The 21,016-nt window shown below is 38.1% G+C and overlaps 1 protein-coding gene across 11 annotated transcripts in view; it reads left to right on the top strand.

The window, feature by feature from the left end:
- map2 (microtubule-associated protein 2) overlaps positions 1 to 21,016 on the top strand; it is a 146,289-nt gene that overhangs the window by 88,367 nt on the left and 36,906 nt on the right. For 8 of the 11 annotated variants that reach the window (XM_043693043.1, XM_043693048.1, XM_043693050.1 and 5 more), the window contains 5 exons: positions 5,170 to 5,244; positions 12,523 to 16,926; positions 17,111 to 17,314; positions 17,580 to 17,711; positions 18,304 to 18,380. In XM_043693043.1, the coding sequence (XP_043548978.1) occupies positions 5,170 to 5,244; positions 12,523 to 16,926; positions 17,111 to 17,314; positions 17,580 to 17,711; positions 18,304 to 18,380 (4,892 nt within the window). The remainder of the gene's footprint in view (positions 1 to 5,169; positions 5,245 to 12,522; positions 16,927 to 17,110; positions 17,315 to 17,579; positions 17,712 to 18,303; positions 18,381 to 21,016) is intronic. The other 3 variants (XM_043693046.1, XM_043693045.1, XM_043693047.1) reach the window with 3 other exon arrangements.

Genomic DNA, 21,016 nt, shown 5'->3' on the forward strand with positions numbered 1-21,016 from the left:
CAATACATCTTCCGCATGCTTCAGGTTCAATGATGGGAGGCTGTTGAATAAATGCCTGCATCCTTTGTGAAGCCAGTTCCACAAGCATTCAGACAACTCGCTTGAAAAATCGAACTGGGCGCTGTTATCTGGGTGACCTGTTCTGTCACTTCTCAAATGGCCATTATTTCAGAGACAGGGAGAGAAAAGCTTTCAAGCGCACACTGAAGTTCTCCTTGAAGCACTGAAGCATTGAAGTTAATGATTAGGAGAAGCTTTCTGTGAATTATGAAGACTGGTAACATCTATGTCATTCATGACATATGAACAAAGAACAGAAAGACACCGTTTGGTACAATACTCCAGATGTGGTCTTGCCAGTGTCCTGTATAACTAAAGCAGAACCTAAACCATAGTGATAAGCATTAATATTTTATTAGCTTTCTTTTTTATTTACCCTGCCTGTGGTTATTGCTTGAGGATACCCAGATCCTACTGAATCACAGCTTTGCAATCTCTCACTAATTTGATAATGCTATATTATCCTTGACAAAATGGACAATTCCATACTTTGCCCCATACTCTTTTCCATGCTTTTGTCCACTCACTGAACTGATCTGTATTTCTGGTCGTCATCTCGGGCCTTCTTCACACTTACTTTCCTAACTATATTTGTGTCATTTGCAAACCTGGCAACTGCAGCTTCATCTCAAGCCATTTGGATAAATCATAAATAGTAAAGGACCAACACTGGTGTCTGTTGCATAGCAAACATTATATCTTGCTGACATGAAAAAGACCCATATCTGCCTCCGCTGCTTCCCATTAGATGTTCAAACTTCCATCTACGCCAGTATGCTATCTGTACACCATGAGGTTTTATTTTCTCCTGTAACGCTTGAAATGGTATTTTGTCAAATGCCCTTTGGAAATCAACTACAGTGCTTTCATCTATTCCCCTTATCCACAGCACGTTACCACCTCAAAGAACTCTAATAGATTAATGAAATATGAGTTATTCAGATCTCCCTGTTGAATGGATTCAAGTGCCTTGCTATCACTACAATAGTTTCTAACATTTTCCCTTTGGCAAACGTTAAGCTAACTTGCTTGCAATTTCCCACTTTGTCTCCTGTTCATTTTGAATAAAAGGAATTACATTCCTCTTGATTCAAAACTCAGTATTTTGGAAAATGAAAATCATTACATCAGTGATCTCTGGCCACTTCTTTTAGATGTTAGGATGAAGTCCATAAGGACTCAGCACTTGTTTGCGGCTGCAGAAATTACTCAGTACCACTTCTCTGGTTGTAATTTATCTGAGTTCATCTTTGTCTTCCATTTTCTGATTTGTCACTGCTTCTCGGGTGTTACCTATGTCGTCTAAAGAGAAGACTTGTACAACATGTACGTTTAACTCAGTTGCCATCTCCTCATTTCCCATTATTAATTCTCAAGATGCACTTTCTTTTTCTTTTTTTTTGATGGAAACTCTCATTTGTTTTTATATTACTGGCTAGCTTTAACTTGTTCCCTGACTTTACCTCCCCATTAATTTTTAATCATTCTTTGCTTTCTTTGTATATTCTGTTCAGTTTTCTGATCTGGAACCTATGACTGTGTAATTATAAGATTTTTCTTTTAGTTTGACACTATCTTTAACTTTTCTAGTTAACCATGGTTTGACAATATCTTAATGATGAGGCAGAACAGTGGCAAAGAAGAAAAGCAAAGGGAACAAATCCTACATTTTGGTTCCCATTATCTCACGAGCTGTACAACACATGTGCCCAACGATAAGGAAGTCAGGAATTGGTCTGTTTAGCCACATGAATACCCATAACCAGAGTTCCCTATCCTGAGTAAACATCATCAATGAATTTAGGGACTTCCACTGATGACAAGATTAGGACAATCGGAGAAGGTGGGTACAGAAAACCTGAGAAAAGCAAGTGAAAGGCAAGAGCACACAGGCACTTGAAGTAAATAAACTTGCAGGGCTACAGGAATCGAGTAGGGCAGTGGGCCTGGCTACTTTGATCTGCTGAGAATAGCAGGGACTCGATATACTTAAAGGCGGCTACCTTCTTCACCCTAAATGAGTCCACGTGCTGGGATCTGTTAAGTCTTAGTCCTGTAAATATCTCCAATACTGTTTCCTTGTTATTAATTATCTTCTGCTCCAATATGTTGATGCTGTCACTTTCTGTTTCCAAAAATATCTTTCCTCTTAACTGAAATATAGCAATTATTTTGTACTGTATTGTATAGTTATTTAGACCTTAAAATGTTGGATTTGAAGTAGGCCATTCACCCATCTAGTCTGTTCTGCCATTCAATAAAATCATGGCTAATCTGATAATCCTTGCTCCACTTGTCCTGCCATTTCCCCAAATCCTTAACTGATTAAGACGCTGTCTATCTCAGCCTTGAATATAATGCAGCCTCTACAGATAAAGAATTCCATAAATTTATGATTCTCTGAGAGAAATATAAATTCTCCTTATCTCTCTATTGTGGGAGTGACCCCATACTCTTTGCAATTTTCGGCATAAAACACATGAATTAATTAACAAATAAATCATAAATTTGAATGATTTAGTGTAACTGACCTCTTTACTAATGACCTCTGAGGCAATTTTAAACAATTGTATCACTTTTTAGCGTGCTACATAATCAGGGCAGGTGGATAAATTTACCATCATTTAATTTTGCTGATTAAGCACCAGCCTAATTATGTGGGAACAAAATCATGATCATTTAACCATTTTCTGTTATCAGTATATCCATTATACTGTTCAATTTCTTTACAAGCGAAGTGTTCTGCTGTGTTTAGGGTGTAGCTTTGCTCGCTGAGCTGTAGGTTTGATATCCAGATGTTTCATTACCTGGCTAGGTAACATCATCAGTGGCGACCTCCAAGTGAAGTGAAGCTGTTGTCTGATGCTTTCTATTTATATGTTTGTCCTGGATGGGGTTCCTGGGGTTTGTGGTGATGTCATTTCCTGTTCGTTTTCTGAGGGGTTGATAGATGGCATCTAGATCTATGTGTTTGTTTATGGCGTTGTGGTTGGAGTGCCTGGCCTCTAGGAATTCTCTGGCAAGTCTTTGCTTAGCCTGTCCCAAGATAGATGTGTTGTCCCAGTCGAATTGGTGGTTTTTTACATCCATGTGTAGGGCTACGAGGGAGAGAGGGCCGTGTCTTTTTGTGGCTAGCTGGTGTTCGTGTATCCTGGTGGCTAACTTCCTTCCTGTTTGTCTTACGTAGTGTTTGTGGCAGTCCTTGCATGGAATTTTGTAGATGACGTTGGTTTTGTCCATGGGTTGTACTGAGTTTTTTAAGTTTGTTAGTTTTTGTTTGAGAGTGTTGGTGGGTTTGTGTGCTACTTGGATTCCGAGGGGTCTTAGTAGTCTGGCAGTCATTTCTGAAACTTCTTTGATGTATGGTAAGGTGGTTAGGGTTTCTGGCTGTGTTTGGTCTGCTTGTCGTGGTTTGTTCTTGAGGAATCTGCGGACTGTATTTTTTGAGTATCCTTTCTTCTTGAATACATTGTATAGGTGGTTCTCCTCTGTTTTCTGAAGACCCAGTACAACCCATAGACAAAACCAACGTCATCTACAAAATTCCTTGCAACGACTACCACAAACACTACGTAGGACAAACAGGAAGAAAGTTAGCCACCAGGATACATGAACACCAGCTAGCCACAAAAAGACATGACCCCCTCTCCCTCGTAGCCCTACACATGGATGAAAAAAACCCACCAATTCGACTGCGACAACACATCTATCCTGGGACAGGTTAAGCAAAGACATGCCAGAGAATTCCTAGAGGCCTGGCACTCCAACCACAATGCCATAAACAAACACACAGATCTAGATACCATCTATCAACCCCTCAGAAAACAAACAGGAAATGACATCACCACAAACCCCAGGAACCCCATCCAGGACAAATATATAAATAGAAAGCATCAGACAACAGCTTCACTTCACTTGGAGGTCGCCACTGATGATGTTACCTAGCCAGGTAATGAAACGTCTGGATATCAAACCTACCATTCAGCGAGCTAAGCTACACCCAAAACCTCAACCTGAGCTACAAACCTTCACAGTTCTGCTGTGTCTTTACATGGACAAAATAATCTCCAACCCTTCTACACCTCACACCCAACCTCCCACTTCTAGCCAGATGTTTGTTGACTGGAATCATGTCCATTCATTTCCTGTAGTGGTATTCCCAACTTGAAATAACAGAAGGAAAGCAGTTAATTATTAACATACTGGAAATGAGCAGAACAGTAAGGTATCAATGTTATTCCCATGTCTGCCTGCTAATATATTGGTCAACGTGATTCCTCACCACCTCCCTTCATAAAATCAGGAAGTACTGGAGATGCATGCATAGAGAGTGAAGCAAAGTTCATGTCCTGGATTGATGATCATTTGTTAGCACATTATGGCAGAGCTTTCTCTGTTCAATGGTGCCAAGTTGGAAGATGGAAGGAGGTTTCAGGAGGGAAGCCCGATGTCTTGCCACCACTAAGCCTTATTGTCAATGGGCAATCTAGTGATTCAGCTGACCACTGGACAGTCAACTAATCTTCTAAAATGCTCAATTGAAAGTTCTTAAGTGCTCATGAAGACATCCCAAGAAAGACCCAGTGGGTTCCTGTGGGTGCTGCCCTTCACTGGTCCTCCATGGTCTACTGAGCCCTACGCCCTAACCCCTCTGGGTCACTTCCTTCCCTCTTTCACACTAATCTGTCACCAAGGGCATCCTACCATTGAGATATCCCCACATCAGTGATGCAGCCTCCATAATGGCTGCAACTGGCTATGGTGCTGCTGAGCTGTTTAGGGTAGCTGTCATCCTTAACAGAGCCCCATTCCAGGTACAGTGCTACCAATGCATCCTACAAACAGCCAAAGTGGGATCTGGTCCTGATTTCCTCATCAGTGGTGAGACTTTACCATCATCAACAATCTTTAGCCTTGTGATACAGGTTGCCAACGTCTCGAATATTTCACTTCTCTCTCTCTCGCTACAGGCTGGCTCTGACCAAGCTCATTTGGTTTATGAAGAATTTTTGTCACGTGATTTAAAAAAGTATATAGTGATGTTCAAATTATTAACGGTTTCCTATTAAAACAGTTGTCTCTTTTTTTTTGTTCTTTTTAATGGAACAGTAGAAGACTCTGCCAACTTACCACCATCCCCACCACCTTCTCCAGCATCCGAGCACTTTGGACCAGCAGAGAAAGGTAAGAGAATGGTGTGGTTGTACCTCTGGGCACTGATATAAGTAACTCTGTTTGACTGTTGAAAACTGTTTTTGTGCATGTGTGTGTATAAATTGATTAGAAGGAATTCTAATCCAATTTTAGAATATGTTTTTTTTTAAACCACGGGATTATTCAATGCTTCCATGTTTTCATTGAAGCATTTGGATGATTTGCAAGGCTTAACATATTGGCATTTGAACTACATCAGTGGATGAAACTGGGCATGCAGTAATTATTTAACAACAATACCTGAGATGTACAAGGCAAAACAATAATATATCCGTTCTATCACTTCAATTCAAAATTTCCTTGAGTAAATACTGTTTTTTGTTAAATGAGCAACTTGAAGTACCTCCTTTCCATTGAGAGTAATGTATCAACAGAGCATGTAGTTATGAACCTTCCAAGATATAACTTGGGGATTTGTTTAATTTTAATAAAAGGTTGAAGAGTGAGGAGGGCGAGTTAGATTTCGTTCTTTGTCAGGGAATGAAAGACCAAGCAAGCTCTTTTAAATCCTGTTGTCATGTTTTTCTTTTTATTTTCTTCCCATCTAATATAGTTATCTTTTGTGATTTGTTTTCCCTGATTTTAAAAAAAAAAGTCAGTTAGAGCAATGGGTTTTGATTAAATAAAGTTAAACTGTGAAAGGTAGTGTTTCAGACCACCTGTTTCTGATTTCTGAATTTGACTCCCTTGCTATTAAATCTGTTCACTGTTCAAAATAGTAGGGCAGCTATTATAACATCTCTCTGAGAATTTGTACTTCCCGTGCGCTTTTGAATAGGAGTTTGGAACAAAAACAGAAAACAGTGGGGAAACAATTGGCACTCATGGAGGGAAGTTAAAGTTTCATATGTAGAAGGAACATAAACTTATGCTACATGTAAAATATTTGGGGTTAATAACATGTAAATGATGCAATAGAATATAATCCATCGCAGTTTAGAAACACAGAATTATAAATTGGTTACAGCTTAGTTGCAGACCATTTAGGATTTCAGATTCTTTACTGACTTTCTGAAACAGTGACTCAACTGTTCACACGCCCCTGCCCTTTCCCTGTAGCCCTACAATTTTCTTCAGCGAATTTCCAACTCCCTTTGCAAATCGCAATTGTGATTCTGCTGCACTTTCAGACTGTACATTCCTGATCTGAAACATTTGCTCTGCGAGAAGAATTGTCCTGTGTCATCATTTTTTTTTTTGCCAAACGCCTTACATCACTGTTGTCTGCTTCTGCCCATGGGAACAAATTCTCTTTTCCTCCCCTGACTCAAGCTCTCATGATTTTGAGCATCGCTATTACATCATCTCTCAAACTTGGCGTTCTTGAAGTACAATTGGCCCAGCTAACCTATCCACGATAACTGAAATCTCTCACTCTGGAACTATTATCGAGTCTTGAATGTATTAACAATCGAATCACATTTGGAGTGGCTAAGCACTAAATAGTGTTGGGCAGTCAGTTAGATTAGTTGTTTCTTAAATGCATCCCTGTGGCTGTGCAGGAGGCAATTTGAGCTGGTGGCACCATGTCAAGCTAAACTTCGCTGCAGGCAAGGAATGCTATTCATCACAATCCAAAGGAGGCATTCAGAGCAGGCTGCCTTTTATTTACTGTCTGTAGATGCCTCCACATTGGGGTGCCCTCTTGGTCCCTGAGCTGCCTCAGTCGAACCTACTTCTGAGGGGCTCACTACCTTAATTGAATAGTGATCCCTACTGAATGCTTCCAGAAAGAAAGAAATTGCTGAGCCAGTCCCCTTGTTGACACATATGAATTTGGGATGTCTTTGGGATCATAAAGCCTACAGTAACATCCTTCCCAGTCCCTTTATCTATATGTCCTAGGATCCCAAGTGCCTTATTATCACTCTCTTGTTACACTGCTGCCTTCAAAGGTTTTGCACCTAAAACTCCAGGTCTCTCTCTTGTGCTGAATTACTTTCAGAAATGTATTCTTTATATCATATTACTTCTCATTCTTTCTGCCACAGTGATTCATTTCATGATTCTTTGTACTGAACTTCACCCTTCATGCATCTGTTCATAGCACTAGCCTGCCTCTGTCTACCATTACTCTGATCAAAGTTCACAATATTTCCAAGTTTGGTGTCTACAGTTCACCACTGCTCATTACAAACAAATGTGTGCAACTTAGGCTTAAGGATCAGGTGACTTTTGGAGTTTTGTTTTGTCAGTGTTTGTTTCAGTCTTGTTATGGCCTTGAATCTTTAAATACATAGTATGGCAAGCACTGAGCTATTTATGAGGACTTGAGTATTTGCTTCATGGTTGGTTTCATCACACTGACTTAGCTGATGTATTTGTTGTGAACCTGTGTCTGTTTGTCGAATTATCCCTGTGTCTATTTGTAGATGTAGTGATTGAGGTTAAGGCAAAACCTCTCCAAAGGTGCTCAAGCTATCAGCCTGCCACCACTCAGGAGAAGCGCAAACTCCTAGCCCCCTCCATTTCTGTTTCTGTACACGACGAAGAGCCTTACAATTCTGATGAGGAGTACTATGAGCATCCTTTATTCAGTTCACATTGGACTGCCACTAGTACACTCCCCAGTGCCACAGTTCAACAGGCAGATGAGTTGTATAGTCAGGACAAAGGTGAACCAAGCATGGTTCCTTTTTTTTATTATTCTCCACCTCTCTTCTCTCCCCCACCCCCCCCCCCCCCCTTTGTTTTTGTCTTGCATGAGTTCACCAGTCCCGTTGTTTTGTTCCACATGGGAGTGAAGTCCCTTGCGCTCTTGCTCAAAAGCACTTCAAAAACGCTAATTTTCTAAACATATTTGGCAAAGTTCTGAATTAGTACATAAAAAGATACCATGCAGACACATCAGCTATTTTATAGATACCCATGAATCTAGATTAAATTTTGATTTGCTTTTGTATTAGGGATACCTAATACATAATTTACACATTTGCATTTCTCATGTGTAAATACCCATTAAGAATTTCGCAATGAAACTTAGATCTTAGACTTAAGAGTTCGAGTTTATGGTCTTCCAATTTTGTATTGGTCAGCCCACAATTCTATTCCCCATCCCACAAATTTTAATGCAACATCTCCAGTTGGTGAGTGTAAGAACCAAAAAAGAAGCTAACATATCGAAGCAAGGTAGAAATTACCTCTTCCTTACTTTAAAAAAAGTTCACTTTGAAAAGTCTGCATGTCTCCATTCTGTAGACAAAAATATTGCATTTTACCAAATATCCTAATATTGAATTTAAATGATTTTAATCTTACTAGCTATAAGATACAATTTTTTGCTAAGTATTTTTATATCTTTCATAAAATATATTTTTTCATGCAATGGGGTCATTCAGATGTGCAAACTTTGCAAAGTCCACATATAAGTTAATTATTTTTTAGGAATAGTACCCAAAGTAGATTAAAAGTATCTAACAGTCTACTGAAAGTACCATAAATAATCCACATGGACTGTAGCATCTAATTTCTTCTTGGGAAATGTTAACTTTTGAAAACTGGAGGTTTTCTGGTCTTAAGTGTATTACTATATTCTTGCATCAAAATTGCTAACACTGTCAGCTTTATGGTCCGTTGCAAGAAAAAAGTCTCACTCCAGTTCTTAGCGAGAGTAACTGATGATACGAAGCTGCCTTTAAATTAATTTTGATGTGGAAAATCAACTTGAAGTATAGACAGGTACCAGAGTAACGTAGAAGGCAGTTTCACTCTGCATCCAAATGAAGTTAAAACAGGTTCTATTATCTTTCAGTGACATCTCCCAATTTGAGCACAAAATCCCCAAAACAATTCAAGAAAGTAAAAGCAAAATATTCACAATAATTGACTACCTAATTGAGAAATTATTTTAACTTCATATCATTTATTTGATATGTCAAAAGTAGCATACTTAAAACAATTACAACACAAGCTTTCTGGCTTTGACAATATTCGACCTGTGACCAGAACTAAGCTGGGGACTTCCTACATTGGATAAAACAGTGCATGAATCATGAATTCAGTGCACTTAACTGTTATTTTATTCACAATGTCTTTCACCTAATGCTGCACTAAATATGTGAGTGCTCCACATAGCTTTCATTTCTGGCATGCACAATTATATTCATTCCAGTATTGATGTAAATCACTGAAACACTTTCAGCTCTTGGCCTGTGACACTAATTTATTTGCAGTGTTGAGCTGGCAAGGTACTGTACTATACCTCAGGAGAAAGTGTCAGCTCATGTAAGAATTCACCATGAAATCAGAAACTACAAGTCAAATATCTTTTTCAGTTGTATATAGTGTTTTGATGACATGAAGCATGGCTGTTAAAATATTGTGCTTTTTGTTGCAAATTTCATAAGTTCTTTTAAAATGGTATAATTATTAAATAAGCCACAAGTATTTCTAAACTAAAGTGCTGGAAGTTGCTTTAAATTTGAAATACAATGAAGAAGACTGCAGAATCAGCTCTACTGGTCATAAACATGAAAAATCAGTGAGTTCTTAAAATTCTTCCTTACTAAAGAATCCCAATTTCCCCGACAATTTAGATTTAATAATTTTAAGCTGAATTCTGCTCAAAAAATATACCAAACTGGATTCATAGCACAGTTAAACCATGCAAAAATTAATTATTTAACAAAGTGCCCTCTTTACAATGCAAATAAAGTTAGTTTCAGGCATCGTTGTTCTTCTCAGCAATATGTACACTTGTCAGCATATCCAGCAAAAGCCGTGGAAAGTCCACCATGTTGAGGATGTGTGTGAAAGTTCTTCCTTGAGTCTATATCGTGTATTTGATCATTGATACCAAAAGAAAGCTAAAGGTGATTTTGTGACATGTAAAACTGATTACAACTGTATATAATGTTAGTGACCTGCAAATATTTTATCATGCTAGAAGTAGATATATCCATAAATCTTTAAAACACACCAAAACTATACATTTATAAATCTGAATCTGGAGCAGCTTACTCATTATTAAGTAATTTGTAATGAAACATTAAAAAGAAATTAAGTATGGCAGCTATGAGCCATGACTCTGTCATCATGAATTTCTGCCATTTTCAGAGATGTTAAATTCCCAAGAAAATTGACAATAGCAATTGCCAACAAAACAAATTAAAGATGAAAACCGATTCCTAGATGGATTGTACTTGATCAGAAGAAATAAACCGTTTCTATTAATATTTACTAAATTGTGCATGGAATCAAGGAAAAGGATACTATTTACTCATCATGCTATGTTAGTACTTTGAAAGTGTTGTCCGATAGTCATACTACTCTTTTCCTCCATAGCCCTGAAAAACCTTTCTTTGGCATTATGTTCAACCTCCCTCCCCCCCCACCCCCACCTTGTGAGCTACTCTTAAATATGCTTTCACTTCTCTTTCAGGTAGTGTTACTTCATCAAATTCCCTTTGTCATTTGTATTTAAATGACATGGTTACTTTCTCAAAACAGAGCTGAAAGTGTCCCATTAAAACTGTTTTGTTACAGCATCTGTGTTGTCTCTTGTCCTGACATGTCCACTTCTTCCTTTGAGTAGAAAAAGTTGTTGAGAGTCCAGCGTCTGATGAAGAGGAGCCAGCACTAGCTCTTAAGCAAGAGCATGTTCAAGAGCAGTGGTCTGCTGAGCACTTAGTGCAAGCAGAAGCTGGAGCCCAGGCTCAGGATTCCAAATGTATGGAGGCCACATCATCAACTGAAGACAGTGTGCCAGCTGAGATTCCCAATGGAAAGGGAATGATTCTTAGGGAATTTGAGTCCTTGGAAGAACTGCCACCTTCTGTAGAAGGTGTGTCTTCCTGTTGACTTCCACAAAATAAGTGCCTTTTGAGAATCTTATCTCTTCCAAATGTTTACTAGTAGATATTTTGCTTTAAGGATAATTTAATTGTTGTGCATAAATTGCTTTTAGCTGACTGATGCTGGTGACAGAAGCAACAATAATTTCCCACCACTCCTCCTAACATTTTGAGTTGTTTTGTTTCCATGATGTCACATGCTTTGCAGCCAAGTTGATTTTATTTCTAAAAAAGCACAGGCTTTTCATTGCCTCAATGTTTGCCAGCTACATTGCTAGTGTGTATTAATTATTTTAGAGTTGATTCTCTTGCTTTCTAATTCGTAGACTTACTCATGATTCAAAGTTTTTTTTTAAGTTGCATTTCTGTATTTTTCAGCTTACCTCTGGGATTATTTTGAAAAGAGATCGTTTTGTTTCGTGTTTTGGTGCTGGCATCTTGCATTTATTATTTTATTCAGGCTATGGCAATTGCTTACCATTAATTAATCACTTCTGTTTTTAAGATGATTTGCTGGTAGTGGGTAAGAACAAAAATGACGTTAGCGAGAAGCTTTTCTTTTAAAAAATCAAGTGTACAGTTGAAGACATAAATAGGATTTTGCCAAAATTGTTGAGAGAACAATGTGTTTAGCCGTATAAAGACTTTTGTGCCAAGCGTGATGATAAGAGTATTTATCTTGGTGTAAAAGTACACCCGGCATATCATCTTCTCTGCCCTCGAACTCCACAACCCACATCCTTTCTGTGTCAAGGAAGACACCAAAGAATTCTTCTGAGTAGAATCATAATGCATCTGCATCTCCAAAAGAGATGAGAAACCAATTATAAAATTAAAACAGAATTCTAACTGGTGTAGAGAGGATAGAAAGGTTTTTTTTTTAAATGGAGGCCAAGAGACATTCACACAAAAAAGTCAGTCAGCGATAGGAATATTAACAATGTAGAGTACAAGACAGCCACAAGTATGCATATTTTAAAAAGAAAGAATGAAGAAAAGGCAATTTACCTATTTTCTAAGAAAGCAAAGAGATGCATCCGAAAATATAAATAGAGAAACAAACATGCTTTTTATTCTTGAAATAAATCACAGGTCAATTAATGTAGTACAGTCTTTTTTTTTCATCTTACAGAATAAAACAAATACAGAATTTTAAATTTTAGAAGGTTTAGAGGTTGGTTTGTGCCCTGTTTCTCTGAATTAGTGTACTGCTAACTTACATTTCTTTTAACTAAGCAGGTCTGAGAACTAGTAGCAGCTTCATAACAGTTTAGGCCCAACGCTATATTTAGTCTATTTTCACCAATGCTGAATGTTATGCTGCAGAGTTGAACAAATTTGCACACTTCATTTTTATTCAATGCACACCCTTTTGACTGGGGGCAAAAATATTTGAAATGGAATGGTTTTCCGTATTAATAACAGTTAACTCTATGCATGCAACAACCTACTTTAGATCTGCTTTCAGCCACGAAGATGTACAAGCTGTCAACAAGCGGAGAATCCTCTGCTACTTGTGGGGAAAGACCGTCGTTGCAAGAAGTGTCAGTGACAGAAGTCAAAGATAAGAATATTCCTGAACAGCAAAAATCTGACCTATCACCTTTATCAACACTGAATAAATATAATGATGATGGCATTCGAACAGCAGAGGAAGCTGCTTCCAAGAAGCAGGATTTAACTTCAGCTGATTTGCAAACAGAACCTGTTCCTATTTCATTCAAGAAAGCACAGCATCTAGAAGACTTAGCACCTTCTAATGTTGAAACCACTACTAGCCATCATGCAAATTCACTGCAATCCAGTGTTTGTGAAGATGAATGCATTTCCATGGTGGCAGCAGAAAATAAAGCTATCCAAATGCAACCAGATTCTGCCAAGAAAGCAGATGAAATCTTCAAACCACAAGATACTCTTGAAGATGCATTGCCTGGAAAATCTGTTTTAGATCACAGTAAAAATATTCTTGATAGTTTTGAAACTCCAGATTCATCAAAACAGTCCCGTACGGGGATTTCAGATACAGATATCTGTGCACAAGATGTTGAAATAGCTGCTGCAAAAGATTCATTGAATGATAGCGATGGTGTTTCACAAAAAGAGCAGTCGGCTACAGGAATGACAGTTACTAACAATAATTATGTGTTACCACCTCTGGAGGCAAAAATAGATTTGGTTGCAACCACCACTTCAGTCATTGAAAGCAAAGTGCAAAATGTGCTCCAGGAAAACCAACAAGTGCATGAGGAATTGCATAAAGACAAATTACCTGTAATTGCGCACAGTGCAATTGAAGACAAAGCTTTAGAAAGTTCAAGTGATAAAAGGAAAAATACGCCTGATACAATAAAGCTGGTTGAACATATAGCTGATGTATTTTCAATGCCAGAGGACAGATTGGAATCTGTTGAATACAGCTCCACAGACAGTGCACAACATCATTTAGAACATTTGAATGGAAAACCAACAGTAGAGACAATGTACAGTACAACAGACTTATTACAAACTGAATATTCTAAATATGTGTCTGATCAACAACCAACTAACCTTCCGTTTAAGGATATTGGTAAAGCCAGTGTTGAGGTATCAGAGGTTTATCAGTTGCCTGATGCTATGACTGCCCAGTCATATGTGGCAGAATCTAAACTAGATGTACAACATGGTATGCAGCCCATTACAAGTGATTCCCTTTTAAGTCATGAATCTATGCTTGAGAGGGTTAAACAAGAGCCATGTAGTATGGATTCAAGTATCAAAAAAGTTGATGACACACCTACGAAAACTGAAGAAAAAGGTATTCAACGAGAGAAAGTTAAAGAGAAAGAAATAGAACCTCAAAATATATGCCCAATATCAGATTCAAATGTTTATTCTGATAAAACTTTCCAAAGCTTGACTAGTACAACAATCCAAAACAAACAATATGACACCTTTACCGTGTGCTTGAAAGACAAGGTGGAGGAAGATCAACCAGAAATATCAAAATATTTTGAAACATTTGTTCTGAAAGATGATGGTGAAAATGGTGCCAAACCACCTGAAGATGGTTATTATGAAATGACCATTACAAATGAAAAGAATTCAAGGTTTCCTCATGTGGTGCCACAATTCTCTGACACCCTACATGAAAAATCAGAAGTGGATGCCCACAAAGTTGAAAATGATGTATCAGCTGAAGGAATTCATTATAGCACTCTTGCCCAGACATCTGTGCCTCCTGTTGATGTGCAGGCTAAAGCGCTGCCTGCTGATGTACAGGCTAAAGCGCTGCCTCTTGAAGATAAATTCACTGTGGAAAATGAAACTCCTTTACCTATTCAGCGGAGCCATCTGGCCAAAGAGGAGCTCCCCACAGTAATATCTCAACAAACCAATTCTAGTGCTGATGCAAATATTGATAAAGAACTGCAAAAGCTAGTGCTGAATTTGCCTGCAGCACCTTTAGACTCAATAGCGCTGGAGGTGGAAACTGAGAGCCAAGGTCCCCCAGAATCTCTGTCTCCCTTGGCCTCTGATATTCTTGCCTGTACCAGAGGAATGAGTTTGGAGGAGTCAGCAGAGTTCTTTCCAGTAACTACACCTGCTGAGGAGAAACAAGTTTATTTTCCTGTTGAAGTGGAAAAAGATAAAACTGTATCTGTTTCTAAAGAAAAATCAACTGAAGAAAGCCTAAAATTAGATGCTCAGTATGCTTATCCCCATGCTTTGAAAGATGATTACAAAAATGACACTGTTGTGGTTCCTGACTTGCCTGAAATGTTGGATTTAGGAGTTACTAGAACGAGACTGAGCTCAGAAGGTACAGAAACAGAAGTGGTTCGAAGAGCATCCATGCCTTGTGAATCTCCTACCGAAAATATAGCTTCTGGCTCAGAGGCTTTAACTGGAAGCATCAAATTGATTATTAAAAATGTTAATCAAGCAGAGGAAATGGGCTACTGTGTTTTTGAATACTCTGCTCCCTTACCAACTCCTGAGGAAGTTAAAAGTCCACTGGAGGACGGCAGCATTTTCCTGCATCAAATACGCGCTGCTTCTCAGCCTATAAATGAGGAAAGTATTAGAAGGCAAATAGATGTAAATAAGCAGAAAGAAGATTCCCATTTTAGAATTAGTACCTTATCAGAAGACAGGGAGTTAAAAATTGATACTATTTTGGAAGCACAGTCAGAAGTCAAGACTGATGAAACAGTTTCGTTAAGTGTTTCAAACCAAATTGCCAAATCTGAACCAGATCATTTACCTGAAGACCCTGCCCTGATACAATCTAGCACTCAAAATGAATCCATTACCATTGCTCAGAAAGTTCCAAAAGACGTTTCTCCAATTAAGCTTCTAGATGATAAAACTGAAAATGTCAATGAATCTAACGATCTGTTTGATTTACCGAGTAACGTAGTTTTGCAAACATCTTTGAAAGCCGAATTTGTTGATTACAAAATGTCTGAGAAAGAGACTTCCCCTCGGGAACATGTTCAATCAAACTTGGTAGATAAACCAGGGCCTAGCTTGCCCAGCGACCTTACTGTGGAAAGTTCCAAACTTAAAACTACCGATCGTCAGCAACCTGAGAGAAGTGTTTTGGTTCAAGAACAAACTCGACCCAAGAAAGTCTTGGAAGATAAGCCAAGGCCTACATTGCCCAGGCAGGATAATGTGCTAGATGTGGATATAGAAATAGATAGCATAGATCACACAATTTTCCAGCAGACCCCTCCTATTCAAGACTCAGTTCAAATTAAGAATATCTCAGAAGATGAATCCAGGCCCAAATTGCCTGCTGAGGAGATTGTGGCAGAAGCCCTTTCTCAGGAAGGATCTGAGAAAGCTGTGTCCGCTCAAGAGCCTCCACAACATCAAGAGACTGTGGAAGCTAAATCTAGTCCACTCACTAAGACTGACATATTGGAAACTGGTATAAAAATGGAGACTGCTGATAAAGTCATAACTAAGAAAACTCCTGAAAAAGAAATCACTCAACTCTCAGAAACGATGATAGCTTCAACTGAGCCTAATTTGCCTGGCAAGGCTACAGTATCTGAAGTAAGTTTTGAAGTGGAGGAAATTGACCAGGTAGCTGGAAAGGTTGCCCCTGCTCCAGAACCAATTCAGCTTAACAATATCGTGGAGGATGACACTAAGCCCCATCTTCCCAGTAATGATATTGCACCAAGCGATGATATAGAAATCGTGCATTATGATCACAAAGTAATTGAGGAATCATCTCCCACGCAAGAAATTATTGAAACTGAGAAGGGAGTGAAAGATGTTGTAGTGCTCGGTTTGTCCAGCGATATTGCTGAATGTGTAATAGCCCCAATTGAGCAAACTATGGAATATAAAGCTGGACCTGCACCAGGTAAAGTTTCTGAAGCAGAATCTGGTGATCAGCAAATCCTTGTTTCAGTGCAAGAACCTGCTGAAGCTCAGCAAACCATGAAAGAGGAAGTTAAGTCCAATTTGCTGTTTGATGTTCCTGTGCCGGAAATTGTTCTACATGAGGACCCGGGTGACTATGAAGCATCTGAAAATACCCGTGTAGAAGAAGAGGAGAGGGGAATTGTGGAATCTGTCATTACAGTTGAAGATGACATTATTACAGTTGTTCAGACTACACTAGAAGGAGGAAAGGATGTAGGGCATAATGTGAGATTTGCCATGCCTGATGATGATGTTGAGGATATTTTTACCCCTACTGAACAAACCCGGTCAACAGAAGGACAGTCTTATGAATCGCCTGCAAAAGCTGTCCAAATTGCGATTATCCCGGAGAAAATTGAAATCCCTACAGACTTGAAAGAAGACGAAAGTATTGATGAATCAGTAATGGACACAGACAGCCTATGGATGGATACTCAAGGTGCCTATAAAACTTTAATAGCTATCAGCTATGACTAAATTATAAAATCTCTATTAAAAATAAATAAGTATTGTACTTTATTATAATATATTACTTAATATTACTGAATTTTTTTTTAAAACTTGATTTTTTTTGTATTTGAGCCCTGTTGCTATTAGTGATTTGTTGCACTTTAATTCTGCAGATGAAGAGAGTATCATAATATCACAACCAGTTGCTGTTACTAAACAGGAGAAGACAGAGAAGGAATTCATCAGCCTGTCTTCAGACAAACATAGGAAAGGCAAAGTGTTAAAAACTGGGAAAAACAGAGTTTCCACACCTGAGAGAAAAATAATAAAAAAAGATATCAGTACAGTCTCCAAAGAAGACAAGAAAAGGAGAAAAGGTTCATACAAAAGAAGCATTTTATGTTTTGTTGCATTTTTGTGACGTGAGGTGGTTGTACTGTGCCTATGTAGTAATATTATGTTCTCTGAGAAATTTGACTGTAGAAGCTTTAGATAACAATAAACAATAACAAGAAGTAGTAATATCTAATTTTCTAAATTCTTCCTGATTAATTTCTTAAATTAAAAGTGGATATTGATCATTCCACCTGACCTAACACATTGTTCCTGTCCTCATATTTGCTTTTGTTTTTCCTCTAACAGCCTATAAGAAGTCTGAACTTACTAAAAAATCAGAAATTCAGACCCGATCTCCTTCCAGGAAAATCATTTTAAAACCAGCTGTAAGATATCATAGACCAACTCACGTTCCTTGTACTAAACGGAAGCAGACAGGTGACTGTGAGAACCCTGCAATGTGGCTGGCAAACATGGACTTCATTGCTCGACTGGCTGTTTCCTTGCACTCTCTTTTTTTCAGCCATTGGGCTTTTGCAAGTTTATCCGTATTCAGTGCTTTTCATTTTTTCTTTCTACAGCAGTCATGATCACACATGCTTGTCGTGCACAAGCTTGCAAGTACTGTGGTCTTAACCTTGAAGTGGTGGCATAATTCTTATTGTGAAAGTTTGCATAAATTGCTGTGTGCTGGTGGGAAAGTGTTGCAACCTGCATCATGATATCCATTCATATTAATTTCTCGTGTTTCAAGATATTCAGGTATAACTTGCTTGACATGCAATTATGTTTTCCATTTGTATTTTTTTAAGAAATAATTTATTTTAAAAAAAATTTACAAAGATTTCCTCCCCACTGAGCTTTTTTTTTTGTCAGTTTAGGTAATTTGTACTTCACTCCGTTGCTTCCCATCCCTTATGACAACACTGATTTTAAGTCTTCTGCTTTCATTTGCATCTTGATTTCTATCTGACTGTCATTTTTGTGGCAATTAATGTTGTATTCTAAACTTGGCATTCTTTTTATCCAGCTTCTGGAAGTGTTGAAGGTGCCTATGTTATAGACCAGAAATTCTCTGTTGCTAAGCAACCCAAGGAAAGAATGACAGTAAGTAAATTAACTGATAACTGCATCCTATGGTATGGATGGTGCACTAATTTCTGCAACGTTTGAAGTTTTAATTCTTTTAATTTTAATGAAAATCACTTTTCTGGAAAGATTTATATTGTCAAAGCCAAACTAATTCTTAAACTGTTCGATATTAGCTTCAAATATGATAGATTTACAGAAAATAACGTTATTTTCTGCACGCACTCTACCTTTTAATCTAGCTTCCAGAGTTTTCTCGTTCACAGTGTGGAGGGTTGTGTATCGAATCAAGCTCATACACTCAACTGGAAGGACCTGAAGGTTGCATCACAATGTCTTTATCAATTAAATCAACAATCAGATCTTATAAAATACAGAAAAAAAAACAAAGAACAGTAGATGTTGAAGATCCGAAACACACACACAAATCGCTGAAAAAGCTCAGCAGCCCTGGCAGCTTCTGTGGAAAGAAAGTGGAGCTAATGTTTCGGTCCAGTGATCCTTCGTCAGAACACTGAAGAACACACATTCTGAAGAAAGGTCACTGGACCCGAAACGTTAACTCTGCTTTCTGTCCACAGATGCTGCCAGACCTGCTGAGTTTTTCTGCCAGTTTGTTTTTGCATCTGAAATGCAAGGTGGATAAAAGAGAAAAAAAAAATTAAATGTTTAACTTGGGAATATTGCATCCAATTCTGTGAACTAGGTAATGTCGGTCATTTTCCTAAACTTTTACAGAGTAGATACAATATAGAGAAACTTGCTTCCAAAAAAGTATGGATTTTGAGAAATCTGGATATCCCAATATATTGTGCATAAAATTTTACAAAACTATTCACACTCTGCCAATCACTACATAATAAACCAATTATTTCATTACAGATTCAAATTTATACTTGTGACAGTATAATATGGATTGTTAGAATTTCAGCATTGAAAATCTGAAAATATTGTTGATTAATCACCTGATTTGTTTCTCAAAAATCAAAAGAAATCTCTCTTTGCCTGTCCATTCTCTTGACTTCATCTTATGCTTATTTATTGCTTTTGTTTATTTTCCACCAGTAATTTTTATCACTTATTTTTGTTTTCTCTATATTGCCGTTCAGACTTTATTACTCCCATTCGTTGTGTCAGTCTCCATTTCACACACTTTTTTTTTTGTCTTTGAATTTTATTTCAGCTCTCTACCCCTTGGGAACAGTACCATAATTGGAAATAAATATTCCAGAGTGCATAACATTGCAAAAAGACAAAAAGAATGGAATAGGAGGAGGAATGGCCCTCACAGTAGAGGATGATACAAGTACCATCAGAACCTTAGGAAGTAGAAACATAATGGGTGGAGATTAGTGAGAAAAAAGGATCAGAAAGTCTATGTAAGTAGACTTCAGGCCCCAACCAGTATCCATACTGTTAGAGGGAATTAAGCAAGAATTATTTGGAGCATAACAGCAATTACAATGGAATAGTTTTAGGGAAATAGTATATTGACTTAGAAACTTGTGCCAAATTAATTTGAGAGATGAATTCTTTGAATGGATTTGTGATCATTTCTGAGAACAACTTGTGAAATAAGTTAGGAATAAAGCTCCCTTAGATTTGGTATTGTGCAATAAAGCAGGTTAAGTTAGTAATCTCATCTGGATCCTTTTTCCAATCACTATCTCAATAGTTTTTGTAGTATAAAATGTGAAAGTTGCTTTAAAAAAATACATTTTATTGAGGCTTTTATCTTGCACACATTAGGGTAGTTCATGTGAAATACCAATAAAAAGGGAAAGCTGCATTTGCAGCTTTCCAAATGCTCCAAGAGGAGACTGCTGATTCATTGCCAAGTGGACTCCAAGTTTTAAAGGTGTTACCATGGAGAATGGTAGATGGTGACTGAATTTAACTACCTTGTGTTGTCTAATTTAAGCTATGCAGACTGACTGATATGGTTCATTTTTCAAGGCAATGTCTTGACCAGAGAATGACTGTCACCAATCCTGCTGAGTTGAAATAAGGGCAATGAATACAGATGTTCTTTGTCTGCAAAGAACAGTACCCTCTGTATGTTAAAGGTACTTTTGAGTAGATATCCCAAATTGTCAGGATAATTATTTGCGCATGCAGATTATTTACCAAATAAGGGCCAATCATGAAAGCACATCTAATGTTGGTCAATTTTGAACTTTACTTCTGGAGCCATGACTCACCTTCTCTCAGCCTAGTATAAGTACCTTCCTATTTCCCTTTTTTTTTAGCTTTGACAAAGGGTCAGTTAGACTTGAAACATCAGCTCTTTTCTCTCCCTACAGATGCTGCCAGACCTGCTGAGATTTTCCAGCATTTTATCGTTGGGTATAATCAGTGTCTTCCAGGAGAAAGTGAGGACTGCAGATGCTGGAGATCAGAGCTGAAAATGTGTTGCTGGAAAAGCATAGCAGGTCAGGCAGCATCCAAGGAGAAGGAGAATCGTGTTTCGGGCATGAGCCCTTCTTCAGGAATGAGGAAAGCGTGCCAAGCAGGCTAAGATAAAAGGTAGGGAAGAGGGACTTGGGGGAGGGGCGTTGAAAATGCAATGAGTGGAAGGAGGTTAAGGTGAGGGTGATAGGCCGGAGTGGGGGTGGGGGCGGAGAGGTCAGGAAGAAGATTGCAGGTTAGGAAGG

This window comes from Chiloscyllium plagiosum, chromosome 7, assembly GCF_004010195.1.
Source record: "Chiloscyllium plagiosum isolate BGI_BamShark_2017 chromosome 7, ASM401019v2, whole genome shotgun sequence".
Classification (NCBI taxonomy): domain Eukaryota; kingdom Metazoa; phylum Chordata; class Chondrichthyes; order Orectolobiformes; family Hemiscylliidae; genus Chiloscyllium; species Chiloscyllium plagiosum.